The following is a 15,346-nucleotide window of genomic DNA, read 5'->3' as shown; positions in this document are numbered from 1 at the left end:
TTTATTACTAATATGGATAAATTGAAATGCCTAGAACAAAATTTTCAAGTTATTTGATAAAATGTACGCAGACACAATTTCGCGTTTCAGTTAAAAATTATACGAAATTTTAGTATTCAAATATATATACTAGTTTGCACTAAATTTTAGTGAGTTTTTAATAAGTAATTTTAGTAATTTTAGTAATCTTTATACCAAACCAAAAAATATACAAATTTATCATCGTCTTCATAGTTAAAGAAAGCTTCAAAGTTGGCAATTTTTCAAACTTCAAGTTGGTGTAGCGGTGGAAGAATTTTTTTTTCCAAAAACTGGTTTCATATCCGGAATCAGCTACTCGAAAACTTTCAGAATGGTCAAAACATTTGAAAAATCGCGAAAAAAAATGTTCATTTCATTAGTAAAATTTTGATTTTGCAAACAAAGCTTTCGGTTTTTCGCAGAGGTATGTAGATTTATCTAAAAATGGATTAAATTTTCCAATACAGCGTCTCAAAATCTATTAAAACCATACAAAACATTTTGAAAACCGCGAAAAAAACTCGATTTTTGGAAAAAAAATCGATTTTGCAACCAAAGATTTTGATTTTTCGCAGAGTGTATGTAGACTTATCCAAAAACGGATAGGATTTTTAAAATCAGCGTCCCAAAATCTTTTGAAATCAGTCAAAACATATCGAAAATTGCGAAAACAAATCCATTTTTTTTTTGCTAAAATTGCGATGTTGCAACTCATTAAACAGGATAATTTCGTCCTTTTCATCAAAAAGACTTTGTCCAATTAGTTGTTGATTATATTTTTCCTCTACTATATGGTTGACCCAGGATTTATGGTTCCTTGTTGTAAGGCATTCATGCTTTTCATGAATGCATTTTCATGCTTTTTTTAAAACTCATTTTACTCAATTTGAATATAATGCATGTAGCAACCCAAGACTTGTAGTTTACGCAGAATGTATGTGAATTTATCTAAAAACGAATAGCATGTTGAAGACAGCGTCCCAAATCCAGCAAAACATTTTGAAAATCGCGAAAAAAGTTGATCGTAGGGGTAGAAGTAGTAAATTTTTCTAAAAAATGATTTCATATTCGAAATCAACGCTTTTGATCAACGAAAAAAAAATTTAATTTCATTAGTAAAATTTCGATGTTGCAACTAAAGATTTTGATATTCTACTCATGCATCGGAGTTTATTCAAAAAACGGACAGCATTTTCAAAATCAACGCCCTAACATTTATCCGAACCAGTTAGAACGTTCTAAAAATTGCGAAACAAACTCGATTTTTTTGAAAAAAAATCGACGTTGCAACCAAATATTTCAATTTTTTGCAGAGGTATGTGAATTTATCTAAAAACGGATAGCATTTTCGAAGTCAGCGTTCCAAAATTTATTAAAATCAGTCAAAACATTTTAAAAATTGCGAAAACAAATCCATTTTTTATCAAAACTTAGATGTTGCAACCAAAGATTTCGTTGTTTTGCGGTGATACATCAAACCTGAAAGCTCATCACTCGTGATAATTTTGTCCTTTCATTAAAAAGACTATGTCCAATGAGTTCCTGATTATATTTAAAAAAAAAAGTGAACAGTAAAAGTAAAAATAAACCATAGATATCTTCATCTTTGAAAATTTGAAAAAATTGAAACGGCGAAAAATTAGCAAAATAAACCATGAATATATCTTTGAAATGTTGAAAAAATTAAAACGGCGAAAAATTAGCAGAATAAACCATAAATATATCTTTGAAAAAAAAAATCTCAATGAAAACCATTCATAAACTCATTTCTTTGGATAAAGAGTGTAAAGAGCGTAATTGAAAATAAGAACATAACTGTTTTGTTCTTTTATAGTTACTGGGTATACCGAATTAAAGGATATAAGTGAAAAGCTTGTTACTTTGTTACGGATAGAATAGAAATAGAAAATTTCTTTATATACAATATAAAAATATAATTTTTCAATGAACTTTCTAAAGTCCAAACAAATTAAATGAAAAAAACACAATTATATGCACGTCACCGTAATAAACCGTAATATTATTATAAATTAAAAATAATTTAATTTTGAAACCATACACTATCAATTCGTAATAATATGTTGTCATTTCCAATAAGTTTAACTATAGTTGAAAATATAAATTAGTGAATTAAATAATATCTCAAGCGAACTTTTCTTTACAGCCTCTAATGCGTGAACTTGCTTAAAATAATCACGAAATTGTCAACTTATCGAAAAATGTGTTTTATCAGAACTAAATTTAGCAGTACAACTTAATGCTTAGCGGTTACCTTTAAAACAAAATTGAATAATCCTGCCTTTAAACGCCGGTAATGTGGCCCAGTGGTAAAGCGCTCGGCTTGCAAACCCATATGCACTCGGATCGAATCCCCCAAGCGACTATGCATTAGCTTACAAATCCGGTAACAATAATAAAAGTAAAACTCACATGAAATTCAAAATCCTCAGGAAAGCACGAGCGACCAGCATTAACATCTTGAGCTAGCGAGTAACAGGATCACACTGCGTTCATTTGTACACTGGTATAAAGTGATGATGTACTGTCCGTTTTTGAAATTTGCAATAAAACTAAGATTACCACGAATGTACCGTTACTCTACCTAATACTGCCGACATCTGTAGGGTAAATAGATGTTATAAATTTTCTAAAATAAAACTAGTTATATGAATTCATATGCAAAAATTGCAGACAAGCATTTGATGCTTTTCAAACACTAAAATTCTTTAAGTTTCTCAAAAAAATTGATACAATGACACTGCAAGATACACTTTTATAAGCTAACTGGGATTCTGAAGTGGCAAAACCCATGCTTGCTAATTATGTACCACCACCAAAACATTCCTACAGGAAAATTAATTATTTTGCACATTTAGCTCTGTATCTTCGAAATGACTGGACCTGCCTTTGCTAAAAACTAATCACCTCTTCTCCCAATCATTACAAATAGAATGTATTTTAAATCATTCAAATCGGATACTCCGTTCTCTCAAAAACTCGATTTGTATTTTCTGCATTCTTTGCTCCGAATCTCCGTAATGATTAGACCTGCCTTTGCCAAAAACTTATCAGCACATCTCCCTATCAATAAGGATCGAATGTTTTTTAAACCATTCAAATCGGTTGATCCGTGCGCCCGAAAACGTGGACGAAAAAATGCGGACATACAAAATACACACACATCCATTTTTGTGAGGTATGCCAAAATGTTCAGAAACCTTCAAAACGTCGAGAAATGCAAAAATTTTCATTTTCGATTTTCGGCCCATTACTATAACTACCCTATGGGAAGTTAAAAAGAAAATATTCATCAAATAATGACCCAAAGAGGCTCATTTTTTTAAAAGTTTTTTATTTTACTGTTCTTACCAAAATATTCAGTTTAGCTACCATAAACTTTATCATCATACAAGTTTTCCTTAAATAGATTTGGTAAGGTAAACTTTTAAACTAATAAATTCTATTTAATTCAATCATTCACTCTTTCTCATAATTATATTAACCATATCAAAATTTAAGATTGAACATTTGTTACACTATAATTCATAAATAAATGTATATACTTAGCAATAAACTTATTACATAGTGTTATAAATAAAAGACAATTTTCATATACACATGTATATTCCGAACTCTGAACTATAACAATAAATATTCACAATCTCTCTGATATCTTTCCAGCAACATTCCTCAGCTGTCCATATACTTTGCTTGGAGCTGATCCCAAAATCAAATTACATATCGATCTCCTGGCAACCTGTATATTTTGAAAACTTCCTAGAATATGAATTTTGCTATCTGCCAAAACAATTCGTGTTCTTGTAACATTCTCAATTGTGAACTTTGTTCGGCCTCCTTTGCCAGCTAATCTACCTATGGCTCTGCTTAAATGGTCTCCTTTTAAAGTCTTTACATCTTTTATTTCGAATGACTCAACAAACAAATCATCCAAACGCAGCAAAGCTAAGGCGTCTTCGACTTCAAAACCAACAACAAAAGCCTAAGAGAAAATAATAAATAGATAGAAACTTGACAATATCTGATAGATACTAATGTAATAAATAATGGTTCTAAAACAATCTAATTAGGTTACCTTAACAAAATCAGCAGCTTTTTGCAAGTTTCCTATATCATCAGTCTCAGAACTTGTCCTAATTTCAACCTGTCTTGTTTTTAAATTAAATCTGACTTGCAAATGCATATGTTCTACTATAGGGCTAAATATTTTCAACCAATTCTCTTTCAGAGGCGTATATCTGTAATATATGACAGCATTGACAAAATGTTTTAAAACAAGGTTAATATCATTATTATTATTATTATATTACCTATGTGATGGTACAGGAATCTTTCTCACTTCTGATTTTGAATCTCCTCCATAATTAGGCTTAGTTTTCTTCCTCTTTGTGACAGCCTTAGACCTGCCTTGAACTCCTTGAATTTCTTCAGTTTGCATTGAATCATCTTCTGATTGCAACCTTTTCTTTTTGAGTGATTTAGTTGTTTTAATTGGATTTTTTGCTGGTAAAAATGCTTCTGTATCTAAATCAACATCCATTTTTAAGAAATAAATACTAGCACGTGTCTTTACAAGAGAGATGTTAGTTAAAAAGGTTATATTTATAATTATCCTTCAAAATGACAGATGAAAAAATGCGATGGTGGCGCTGTCTCTGACCGTTATCCGCGGTAAATTTAAATTACAATACCCGGTTATATTTAAATTATAATAACTGGCTTCATTCATTTTAAAGTATTTACACTATTTAATAGTATTTATACAAATTAGCTTGCTAACGTTTATATTATGTATGTTAAAGATAAAAGAAATAATTCTCTATATAGGATATGCTTGCACTTCTACTAGTTAATGTTTCTATCCGCAACATATTTATTAAATTTTATGCTAAAAATACATTAAAATAATTATACATACCTTATTTTTATTTGAAGAATTCAAAATACTCATGCAGATAAACATATTTCCATTACACTATGTTTTTTATACTTTAAAAATTATATAATCACTATTTTAGCCCAGCTTACGTTGAATTATTTTATCTATGTATTATAAAATTAACTTAACTTTACGGCTTTAAAATACACACAATTGTGCATATATTAAAAAATAATATTTAAGAATAAAATACTTGCTACTTTTCTGCTTCATGGTTCCCAATTCACTAAATATTTCAATATGTACTGCTTTAAGTTTGTGTTTCAACTTGAAATAATATTTTTCAATTCCCACCAATTATATATAGATATTTCAAAAATAACTAACACTTCATATTATTATAACATCCTGTAAAATTCTATATACTAGTAACATTGCAAATAAAGTATTAGTTTTTATATCGATGCTTGCCGAGTTAAGTTCTATATATTACATATAACTAGCCATAAATAATTTTTTTTCTTTATTCGACAAATCTTTCTTTAGTTTACAGATGTCCAGTATAATAATTATAAAGAACTGATTAATACAAGCTCACATAGATTAGAGTATGTTAATATTGTTTTTGTTAATGAGTTATGCTAAATGTTAAGATTAAACTTATACATACCAAATGTATATCGTATTGATTAATGTAAATGCACTATCATATATAATTGGTTTTGTTTAATATATTTGTTAATGAAAATGTATAGTTTAACAATCAGTAACAATTATATAATTTTAAAAATAATTTAACAGCTTTACATATATCTAAACTAACAGTGAAAACGAAAGCTTTTGATTTAAAATTACATAAGTGTCACGAATTGTTTACTTTGCTTTTACATGATCAAAACATAATCCATCTTTTCACATATATTCCTAAGTATTTGAATTATAATTAGATTTATTCACATTCTTCAATTAAAATATAATAAAATTCGTTTTTATAAATGCACAAATGTTTCATTTTTATATTGCAAAGATTTTTATCTCTATTATAAACAGGCGACAAATTAAATGATAAACACAATTATATCTAAGAAACCTCAATTTTTTAGATAACTATAGTGCGATCATCAATTGGCAGCGATTTATGATAAAGATATATAAATATAGAGAGCATTTTTTTTGTTAAATGCATAGTATCAATATAATAAATATTGTTACAAACATTGAATATCATTTTAAGAATGCTTTACCCACTTACATCTAGCGAGCACTACTCCAAATCTATAATGAATTGAAAACTATTATTTTTAAAACATCCATTTGAACATTTAAAAATATATATGTTTGCAACATAATTCTGTATAAACCGATTATTCTCTAATTGTAAGATAAAAGAATTTCATAAAGCAGAAATGGTAAACATTACTAGAAGCATTAATACTAGACTCTGTTCAAAATGAGTAAATAAATATATTTATTTTTCAACAAAAATGTATGCTTTTTCTAATACATACATTGATTGTAATAAATACAATTGAAGCTTCTCCGAGCAGATGCATCATTCCCATTTCAACTTTAAATTTTGTTATATTTACTGGCAGTGAATTGGTTGCGGGTTTCTCATTTAAGACAATTCGCGTCTTCAATTCTATGCTCACTATCACTACAAATCATTCAACATTTATTGTTAAAAATCGACTGTTTTCTCTGACTGTCAAGCACCCTAATCAATCATATCGACCTTTTGATAAACTCTTTTACTCTTATATAATCCACTCCTTGCACTATATTTACTTGATCCATCTAGTTTACAATTTTTAAATAAAATTGTCCACAATTATTTATCATATATATACTTAAAATTTATTTAAAATAATCTCATTATAAAACAATCTTTTATTACAAACATATTATAATGTAGCTTAAAACTAAAAATTACAATTTTCATTAAAGAAATAAATTACAGTTTAATTAAAACTCATTCAATTATGTTTCACCAATACAAAAAATAAACAATCTTTAACAGTCTTCATATAAATCGAAATATCCTTTAAGCATTGGTACTTTTTCATGTAGCTCAGGTGTAATAATAAATGAAATAATAGAATTAAATGAAGTCGAATATTAGGTAGGTTATAGAAATCTATAATAAAAGCTTCAGATTTATATTTAAAATTCTAACATATAAATTAGCACTACATGTTCATATACCCTATTTAGAAAACGTTATCAAATATGTTTACTTTTCGTAGTAAATGCAATACAAAAAGCAATCACTTTTATAGAAATTTTCTAAACAAAATACTTATTACTTATCAATAGACCTATGCCTCCTAATTATGTCGAAAAAACATTCCCTACTTACACACAAATTTTATATTATATATTTTTATACAAAATTAACCAAAATTACAAAATTTTCTTAGAAAATTTGTGGAATATTTTTACTATGGCAATTATAAAAAAATCTAAACATTTAATCATTATAAAAAAGTCTTTGTCTGTGTGTGACATTAGTGAATTTAATGATATCTTCAACTAACATTACTTCCTAATTAATTATCTATATGAATATTTCTAGATTGAAAAGAAACGATAAACGAAAGCCATAACAAATCAAAAAAATAATAATTATTCAATGTACAATAATATTAACTTAAACTATTGGTAGCACAATTCAAATATGGCGATTCCAAATTTAATGAATAAAACATTAATTTAAATTAAATTTTTCCATTAAAGTTAGAGGACCCGATATAAAATATCATATATATAAAACTGTGAATATTTATAATATTACATGTAGAAAAATCATATAAAAATTAATCGTCCCGTTATTAATTGTGCAAGAATATAAAATCTTTATTGCTAAAGCAACACAATTATTAATACGACGAGTCAGAACAAAATCAAATTGTTATAAACCAATGTCGATGAGCATAGTTTGAATGAGATTTGAATGTATGTTGAATAATGAAGGTAAATTTCTTACATCTCATATCTATCAGTTTTTATGAATAATGTTAAGATTGGTGTGTTCTTAATTAACTCATTTTGATTCCTTTTCCTTGTTTTCTTCAGTTTCCTTCTCGGCTTCTTTTTCTTTTTCTTTCTCATCGGACTGAAAAAGGAAAAAATTATATTAATATTGTGATAATAATATAATGATAAAATATTTATAACATAAATACATATGTAATACCTTATAAAATTTAATAATATAAAAAAATTTCCATTAAGAAGAATAATATAACAAATTGATATTCATAAATTGATTGTATTTAAGATAGTATTATTATTAATTCAAATTCGATAAGAAGAATCTTAAAATTTTTAAAGCTCGAATATTTAAATAAACATAAATTGCTATTTCTGAATATAGTCTTATCATACATGATATTAGAAATAAATGAATCTTAAACTTAATTATATAGGCTTCATGAAAAAATATTATATTTTTTTATATCATTGCTTTATTAATTTATGTAAGTGTGATGAGTATATATTATACTTATGAATAGAAAATAGATTTTATACCTTTTCCTTTTCGATATCTTTTTCTAACTTATCTTCTCCTTCTTGTTCAGCAACTTTTCTTCGCCTTCCTTGGTTTCCTTGCCTTCTTTTGTTGGCTCAGGTCTAAAAATTAAAAAAAACGATTATAGTACATGAAATTCAGGATATATTATTATATTTAAATATTATATGTAGATAAATATGTATATATGAAGTACATATGCAATATACAGTAAAACTCCAATGATCGAATTAATGGGACCGGGACCCATTCGGATAATCAAATATTCGGATAATCGGAGTTTTTTTTTTTAATTGCCATTAGAGAGAAAAAAAGTTACGTTTTGATATTGCACTATTTTTTATTGAATTAAATGAAAGAAACATGACATTTTCACATGTTTTAAATATAAATAAAATGTACTTATGTACAAGTTTAGAAATAAAAATCATTGTTTGTAAACATCTCCGTCAAATCAAAACAAACAATGTCCTACACTGTCTTTGCTGGTGAAGAATAATAGAGCACTTAGACTTTTTTGGACAATTTTTTTCTGAAAGTGATTCGGATAATCAATAGTCGAGTTCGGATAGTCGGAGTTGATAGTCGTTATAGTCGGAGTTCGGATAGTCGGAGTTGCGGATGTCGGAGTTCGGATAGTGGAGTTCGGATAGAGTTCGGATAGTCGGAGTTCGGATAATTGAGTTCGGATAATGGAGTTCTACTGTATGTCGAAGTGTTTTAATTTGATGTTGACGAATTTTCTATTTATTTCTAAAATGAAATATCAAATTCAAAGTCGTTTTATTCGAAACTCTTATATGGGAGTGTATAAAAGTGTTCCCAAGGAAATGTAGTAAATTTTATCTAGTTTCACCCTGTCTAACTCAAAAGGGGTGGTTCCATATGAAATTTTTGAGTTATTTGACAAAAACCAAAAAAATTCAAAGTCGTTTTATTCGAAACTCTTATATGGGAGTGTATAAAAGTGTTCCAAGGAATGTAGTAAATTTTATCTAGTTTCACCCTGTCTAACTCAAAAGGGGTGGTTCCATATGAAATTTTTGAGTTATTTGACAAAAACCAAAAAAATTTAAAGTCGTTTTATTCGAAACTCTTATATGGGAGTGTATAAAAGTGTTGCCAAGGAAATGTAGTAAATTTTATCTAGTTTCACCCTGTCTAAACAAAAGGGGTGGTTCATATGAAATTTTTGAGTTATTTGACAAAAACCAAAAAAATGTCAATTCAAAGTCGTTTTATCTAAACTTTTATATCGGATTCAAAGTATAAGTTACTCACTGTGGTTTGGGCAGATGGGAGTTGAGGTCCAGCGTCGCGCAAATGTCTTCCCAATCGGCGAAGCAGCGCTCCTTCATACGAGAGACATGTCCTACGAGATTCGGGCATCTTTCGGCCATGTAGTCCCTCAATGGGTAGGACACATCAGGAGAAATGTAGTGAATCTGGGCCAAGTTGGCGAAAGCGACAATGTCCAACTAAAATAGACACAAATCAAAACCATTAACCAAATTACATCAACTCAAAAAAAAAAAAAAATTACATCAATTATACTTACGGTGGTGGGTTCATCGCCGAAGAAGAAGGGCTTGTCAGCCAACATGTCGCTCAGCACTTGGAGATCGTTGTTGCCAAATTCAGCAATTTCATCTGGTTTGTGGACACCAATTCCTTGAGCCTTCACTTTCTTAGCACCCTGGAACCACTACACGTCACCAACACAGTCAGAATAGACACGGACACAGATTTGATAGGAAAAATTAAAACATACATGTGAAAATAGAAATTGCCACAATTAATGACTACTTGGTAATAATAAAAATTTAAATCTAGATCTATCAGTAATAAACTACAAATTTGAGAATATCATTTCTGCCTTTTTTTTGATATTTTTGTACTCTTTTCAAGTGGCAACTTAACTAATTCACATGTATGTTTTAAATAATTTGACTGGAGCGAGCATGCAATATCGCAAACAATAATATAAGTGTGATATGTAGCTAAATACAGTTTCAAAATTTAAATTAAAATTAGATCTTAATATCAAATAAATATTAGTATTTGGTGCTGATAGACAAAATGGATCTTGCTGATTATGTGGCTACAAAATACATTTCATTCATACTGACAAAAATATTAACATTGTTCAAGTAATTGCTTATTGTTATAAAAAGTCAACAATTGATTTTCAAGCAAACATAATTTACAACGCAATTGCAAAATCAGTAATCTTCGTCTTATGTGCAAAAGTTGAATGATCCCAGTATCAATGTTTTCCAAGAAATGATTTGTTGAAGAATTTCGAAAACAATGAGATATTAATTATCATATTGTATGACAAAACATAAATATGTGCACAAAAGTATATAAAAGTAATTACGTATATATAATTTTTTTATTACTTTAATATGAGTGTTGTTAAATTTTAAAATTATTAAATAAGATGTTTCAAAAATCATAATACTATGATTCAGTAACTAAATTAATTAAATTTCCAAACAGCTACTAAGTAATCTAAATTAATTATGGTCGATTAAAATTTATTTGAAAATTAACTAAGAGAAGAGATTATTTATATTTTTTTTAAAGAAAAATATTTTTAAAATAATTAAAATTGCAGTTAGAAAATGTTAATTTAGTGATCACACCTTAATATTTTAACACAATTTTCCTTTCGGTTTCATATAAAAAAAATATAAAAATTTCGCATTACAAATATTAATAATCAAAATATATAAGAGAGTATAGAACCATTTATTTAAAATCAAGAATCAATTTGTTTATTTATTCTAATAAAAAATATTATTCCCATTACTAAATTCTATATCTCGTATTTAGTTTACCCAAAGTAGGTTTCTGAAACATTTCTTGAGAGATATTTTTTATGGATTAATTTAGAACGTATTGAGATATAATCTTAAAAATCATCACGTTTCATAGAATGTATTTCTAATATCGTGAATGAATGTATAGTAAATTAAGTATTGGAAGATATTGGCATACAATTGACCTCGACTTCAAGAACCATAAATTATATCAAATTATGTAGGAAATCAGATTCGAAAATAAAGCCAGGATAGAATAATAATAGTGGGTTACAAATTAAATTGATCCTCTTATATATTGCTATCTTTCAGTTATTTATATTTTAATTAATAAGTAGTTTGGAAGTTAATTTAATTTTATACTAATTTAGCCTAGTATAGTTAATTGAATGCGATTTGTTATGTTTAGAAATTAATCTAAATTGAGAGTAATATATTTTAATTTTTTCAAGTTACCTGTTCTTCAACAACAATAATTTCTTTTTTGTATTAATTTACAACTATAATATTTTTCTATAGTAGTAATTATTCAAATTAAAATTAAGAAGTGCCTGAGAATGGTGGAAAGTTCTTGTATTTTTAAAGTTATTTTTTAATCCTGCAGTTTTACTTGTTGTCGACTTTGCAACAGGTGTAAAAATTAATGTATATAGTGAAAAATGCTCACTATTGAATTTTGCCAATATTCTCCAAACTTCAATTAAAAAGTTTTACATCATACCAAATGATAGAGCAAATCAAGTACAACTGAGGCGAGATGCATTTGCTGGTGCATAATACTGAAGAAAAATCTTGTATTTTGAGTAAATTTGGTCACTAACTCCTTTACTATTTTTAGCGGTAAACATAAAGCAATATTATAAAATCGTGTAGATAAAAATTTATAATTAGTATTCGCCAGGAGTGCTGCATGACCCTACCCACCAGATAGATAATATGGAAACCACCTATTCGCGATGTTTGCTTTCTAACCAAGAGATGAATGACTTCTTACGAAATTCGCGAAATGTGGGACTTCGTATTGTATTATATGGACAAGCTTTCAAAATGACAATTCGAAGAGAAGGGAAGGATGGTAGGATGGTACATCATGCCAGGAAAGCATAGTTTTGCAAAACAAATCGTTAACCGATGATAAATTATAGACTAAACTCATAATGGAAGAAAAACACAACTTAAATAAAAATACTATAAGGAAATAATCTCGCATTAATGAAAATTCCATTACCATTTCGTCTTCCGTTCCTAAAAATTTCTCCGAATGCAATTACTTTATTTACAAACGAAATTCCATCGACGTGAAATGTTATGACAATTTTATCAAAGCCTGCTGGCAAAAATTCCGTAGACAATAATACATGGACAGCCAGCAGAATAAGCAAAAAGATAAATGAGCGGTTTTTTAAAGATGACATTGAAATATGATAAGCCAGATTACGCAAAGGAAGCAGCCACTGTCGAAAACTTTTATAAATCGTTACCATTGAAAGATCCGTTCTAATGTAAGAGATAAATTATGGTCCATTAGAGTTTACTGCTTAAATATGGCTATTTCAAATTAGGTGAATATACTAATAATATCAATAATTAAAAATTCAACTGACCTTGCGTCCAAAAGCAAATTTGAAGAAGAAGTTGAGGATTCCATTTGGAATACGAGTTCCAAGAGCATGTTGCAAATTGACTTTGTATCCTTGATGACACTTTCTGGGTACTTTGTACGCCACCAGTAAACGATCCATACCAAGTGGTTTTCAATCATGGATACCTGAAAAAAAAACAAAATTAAATGATAAAAGACCCTTGGCTTACATATATTATTAGGTCTAAAGATGTGATAGCGAAGTACTGATTGTAATAAATAAACAGGAGTGAAAATCATTTCATGTTCTTTCGATGAAGAATCACTTCTTTGATATAGTCGAATTTATACTTGTTTATCTATGGATATAATTAAAGTAGAAATTTTCATGTTCTTCAGATGAAGAATTAGTTTTTGATATAATCAAAATTTATACTTGTTATCTATGGATATAATGTAAAGTAGAAAGTCCATTCGTTAATTCGTTAATTAATTAAAAAATATTGATTACTATATTACACATCATTTAATTCAAATTCTCCTCCATCTTTATAATAGAATTACTGTTCTTGTCTTCGATCAAATTAAGAATGTATGATTTCCTTATGCGTCATGGATATATCACAGATTTCATGTCAGTGTCACCAAAAATCCCATAAAATATACTCAAGGGTGTAAAAATCCCTCGACCCAAACAACAACAACCCTACTGTATTATTTAGACGCTCGACTGATTTTTAGTATCAGAGTTAACATGAAACGGCACATTTGAGACAACTACACCCATTGTTGAAGCAGATATTGAAGGGTTTCTTCAAAAGCTATTAGGCATTAAATCAAATCACATGATAAATAAAATAAACAACATTTTGGATAATGATTGAGGGTAGTAGTTGTCTCTAAATTGGTGTTAAAGATTAAAGATGAAACTTAGAAAAATGTGAATAATGTAATGTTTTATTATGCAAATTAATTATTTGTACTATTCATATTGATTTTATGTTTAACAAAATTAAAATAAACTTTTATCAAGAAAAATGGCGCTATAATGGCGTCCACTTAAAACCGGTACGCCATTTCGACGCTCAACCTAAAACGACGCCTCGATCAGGGTGAGTGACTGATAACCGTACCGGCTTTCTGCGGAACACGAGATAAAATGGCGCCCGAGTTAAATTTTACTTCTGAATAATTATGAAAAATGTTTTTTCTTATACAAATAAAAAATTTAAATTCGCTTCAGAACAAATTATTGAGCATATAAAATGTATTCATCTAAGTATGAAATAATTTATGGCTGGTTTATGAAGCAAGAAATTTTGTATATTGGATCTTTTTGTTATGAAATTTCTTGACCAGCAATGCTCTATCAACAGAGATTGTTAATAAATTAGGATAAAAATAAAAAAACGACAATTATTACATAATTCACTTAAATTATATATTTTATTTACCATAGCATGGGAGACGTTGCGTTGTTCTGGTGTCAAAGCAGCATCCAGATCCTTTCCGTAGCGTTTGGACAACTCCTTCATGATGATGGCACTGTCAGCAATTTCTTCTCCATTCAATTCGACGAAAGGCAATTGTCCTTTCTTGCTGCGGAATTTCATCTTGTGGTCGACATTCTGGAAATAGAGAAATAAGATAATTAATAATAGTTTTTGTACTATAAATGCAACTGAACCTAAAGCTCAGTAGTGAAATAAGTTGCAATATGATGATGTATTGATGTCAAAAATTGATCTATTAATAACTTTTGAATTATTTCGTTACAATTATATCAGAAAAAAGTATTTGTTTTTAACTTTGCTCTAACATTGATATAATAAGATCAGTGTGATCCAATGACCAATATACAGTAAGTTTCCTTCATATCTAATGAAATTGAGTCTTCTTCACAAAATTAAAATTATTATTATTAAATTTATTCAATATTTGTCAAGAACCATATTTCGCTTGCCTAGGAAATTTAACATTTCACATCCTGTGTCTGTTAGCATTCATTCGTTCGATAATTGCTGGATAGGAGTCATAACTTGATATATCTCCGACTTCTATTCTTATGCATCACATCTGGTTATCTCATAAATACTCACACATTGGAAATTTCATACGACGCAAGCATTTTTATAAAATGCATCTGTTTTATAGATTACATAATGGATAATGCTCTGATGCTTTCTATGAAATAACATACTGCCTTACAATGTCCACTTAGTTTCCAAAATTTGAAATTAGATGGTATTCTCTATTTTGTACTATCATGAAGATTTTGTGGACTAATGGATTAAAATCTTATTACCATAACGACAAAAACTAGCGTTCCAAGGAAACGAGTGCATTATATCATATTTCTTCTCAGGAGCATCGAGGCATATAGAATTCATCATTTAAATTGCTCGTTGTCTGCTCCATGTACTTGTCAAAATGTTTAATATCGTTCATGGAAGACGAACGGCCAGATATAATATAATTCCAGTCGGCGA

The 15,346-nt window shown here is 28.4% G+C and overlaps 1 protein-coding gene and 1 pseudogene across 1 annotated transcript; both read right to left on the bottom strand.

Annotated features, from left to right (window-relative positions):
• Positions 1 to 3,641: 3,641 nt before the first annotated feature.
• On the bottom strand, positions 3,642 to 4,611 carry LOC113382917 (RNA-binding protein pno1-like). The gene is made up of 3 exons (XM_026621167.1): positions 4,350 to 4,611; positions 4,115 to 4,277; positions 3,642 to 4,021 (listed from the first exon to the last, which is right to left on the bottom strand). Exons 1-3 carry the CDS (start codon positions 4,577 to 4,579, stop codon positions 3,677 to 3,679), a joined length of 738 nt encoding a protein of 245 aa, XP_026476952.1. The 5' UTR covers positions 4,580 to 4,611; the 3' UTR covers positions 3,642 to 3,676.
• Positions 4,612 to 7,746: 3,135 nt separating this feature from the next.
• The window catches only part of LOC113383231, a 209,939-nt pseudogene continuing 202,339 nt past the window's right edge, over positions 7,747 to 15,346 (bottom strand).

Source organism: Ctenocephalides felis, unplaced genomic scaffold, assembly GCF_003426905.1.
Source record: "Ctenocephalides felis isolate EL2017-DRISC unplaced genomic scaffold, ASM342690v1 CF-g0.4_SCAFFOLD_03570, whole genome shotgun sequence".
NCBI classification, from domain to species: Eukaryota; Metazoa; Arthropoda; class Insecta; order Siphonaptera; family Pulicidae; genus Ctenocephalides; species Ctenocephalides felis.
Note: the sequence above shows the minus strand (reverse complement) of the source record. Positions and strands in the feature narration are given on the sequence as shown.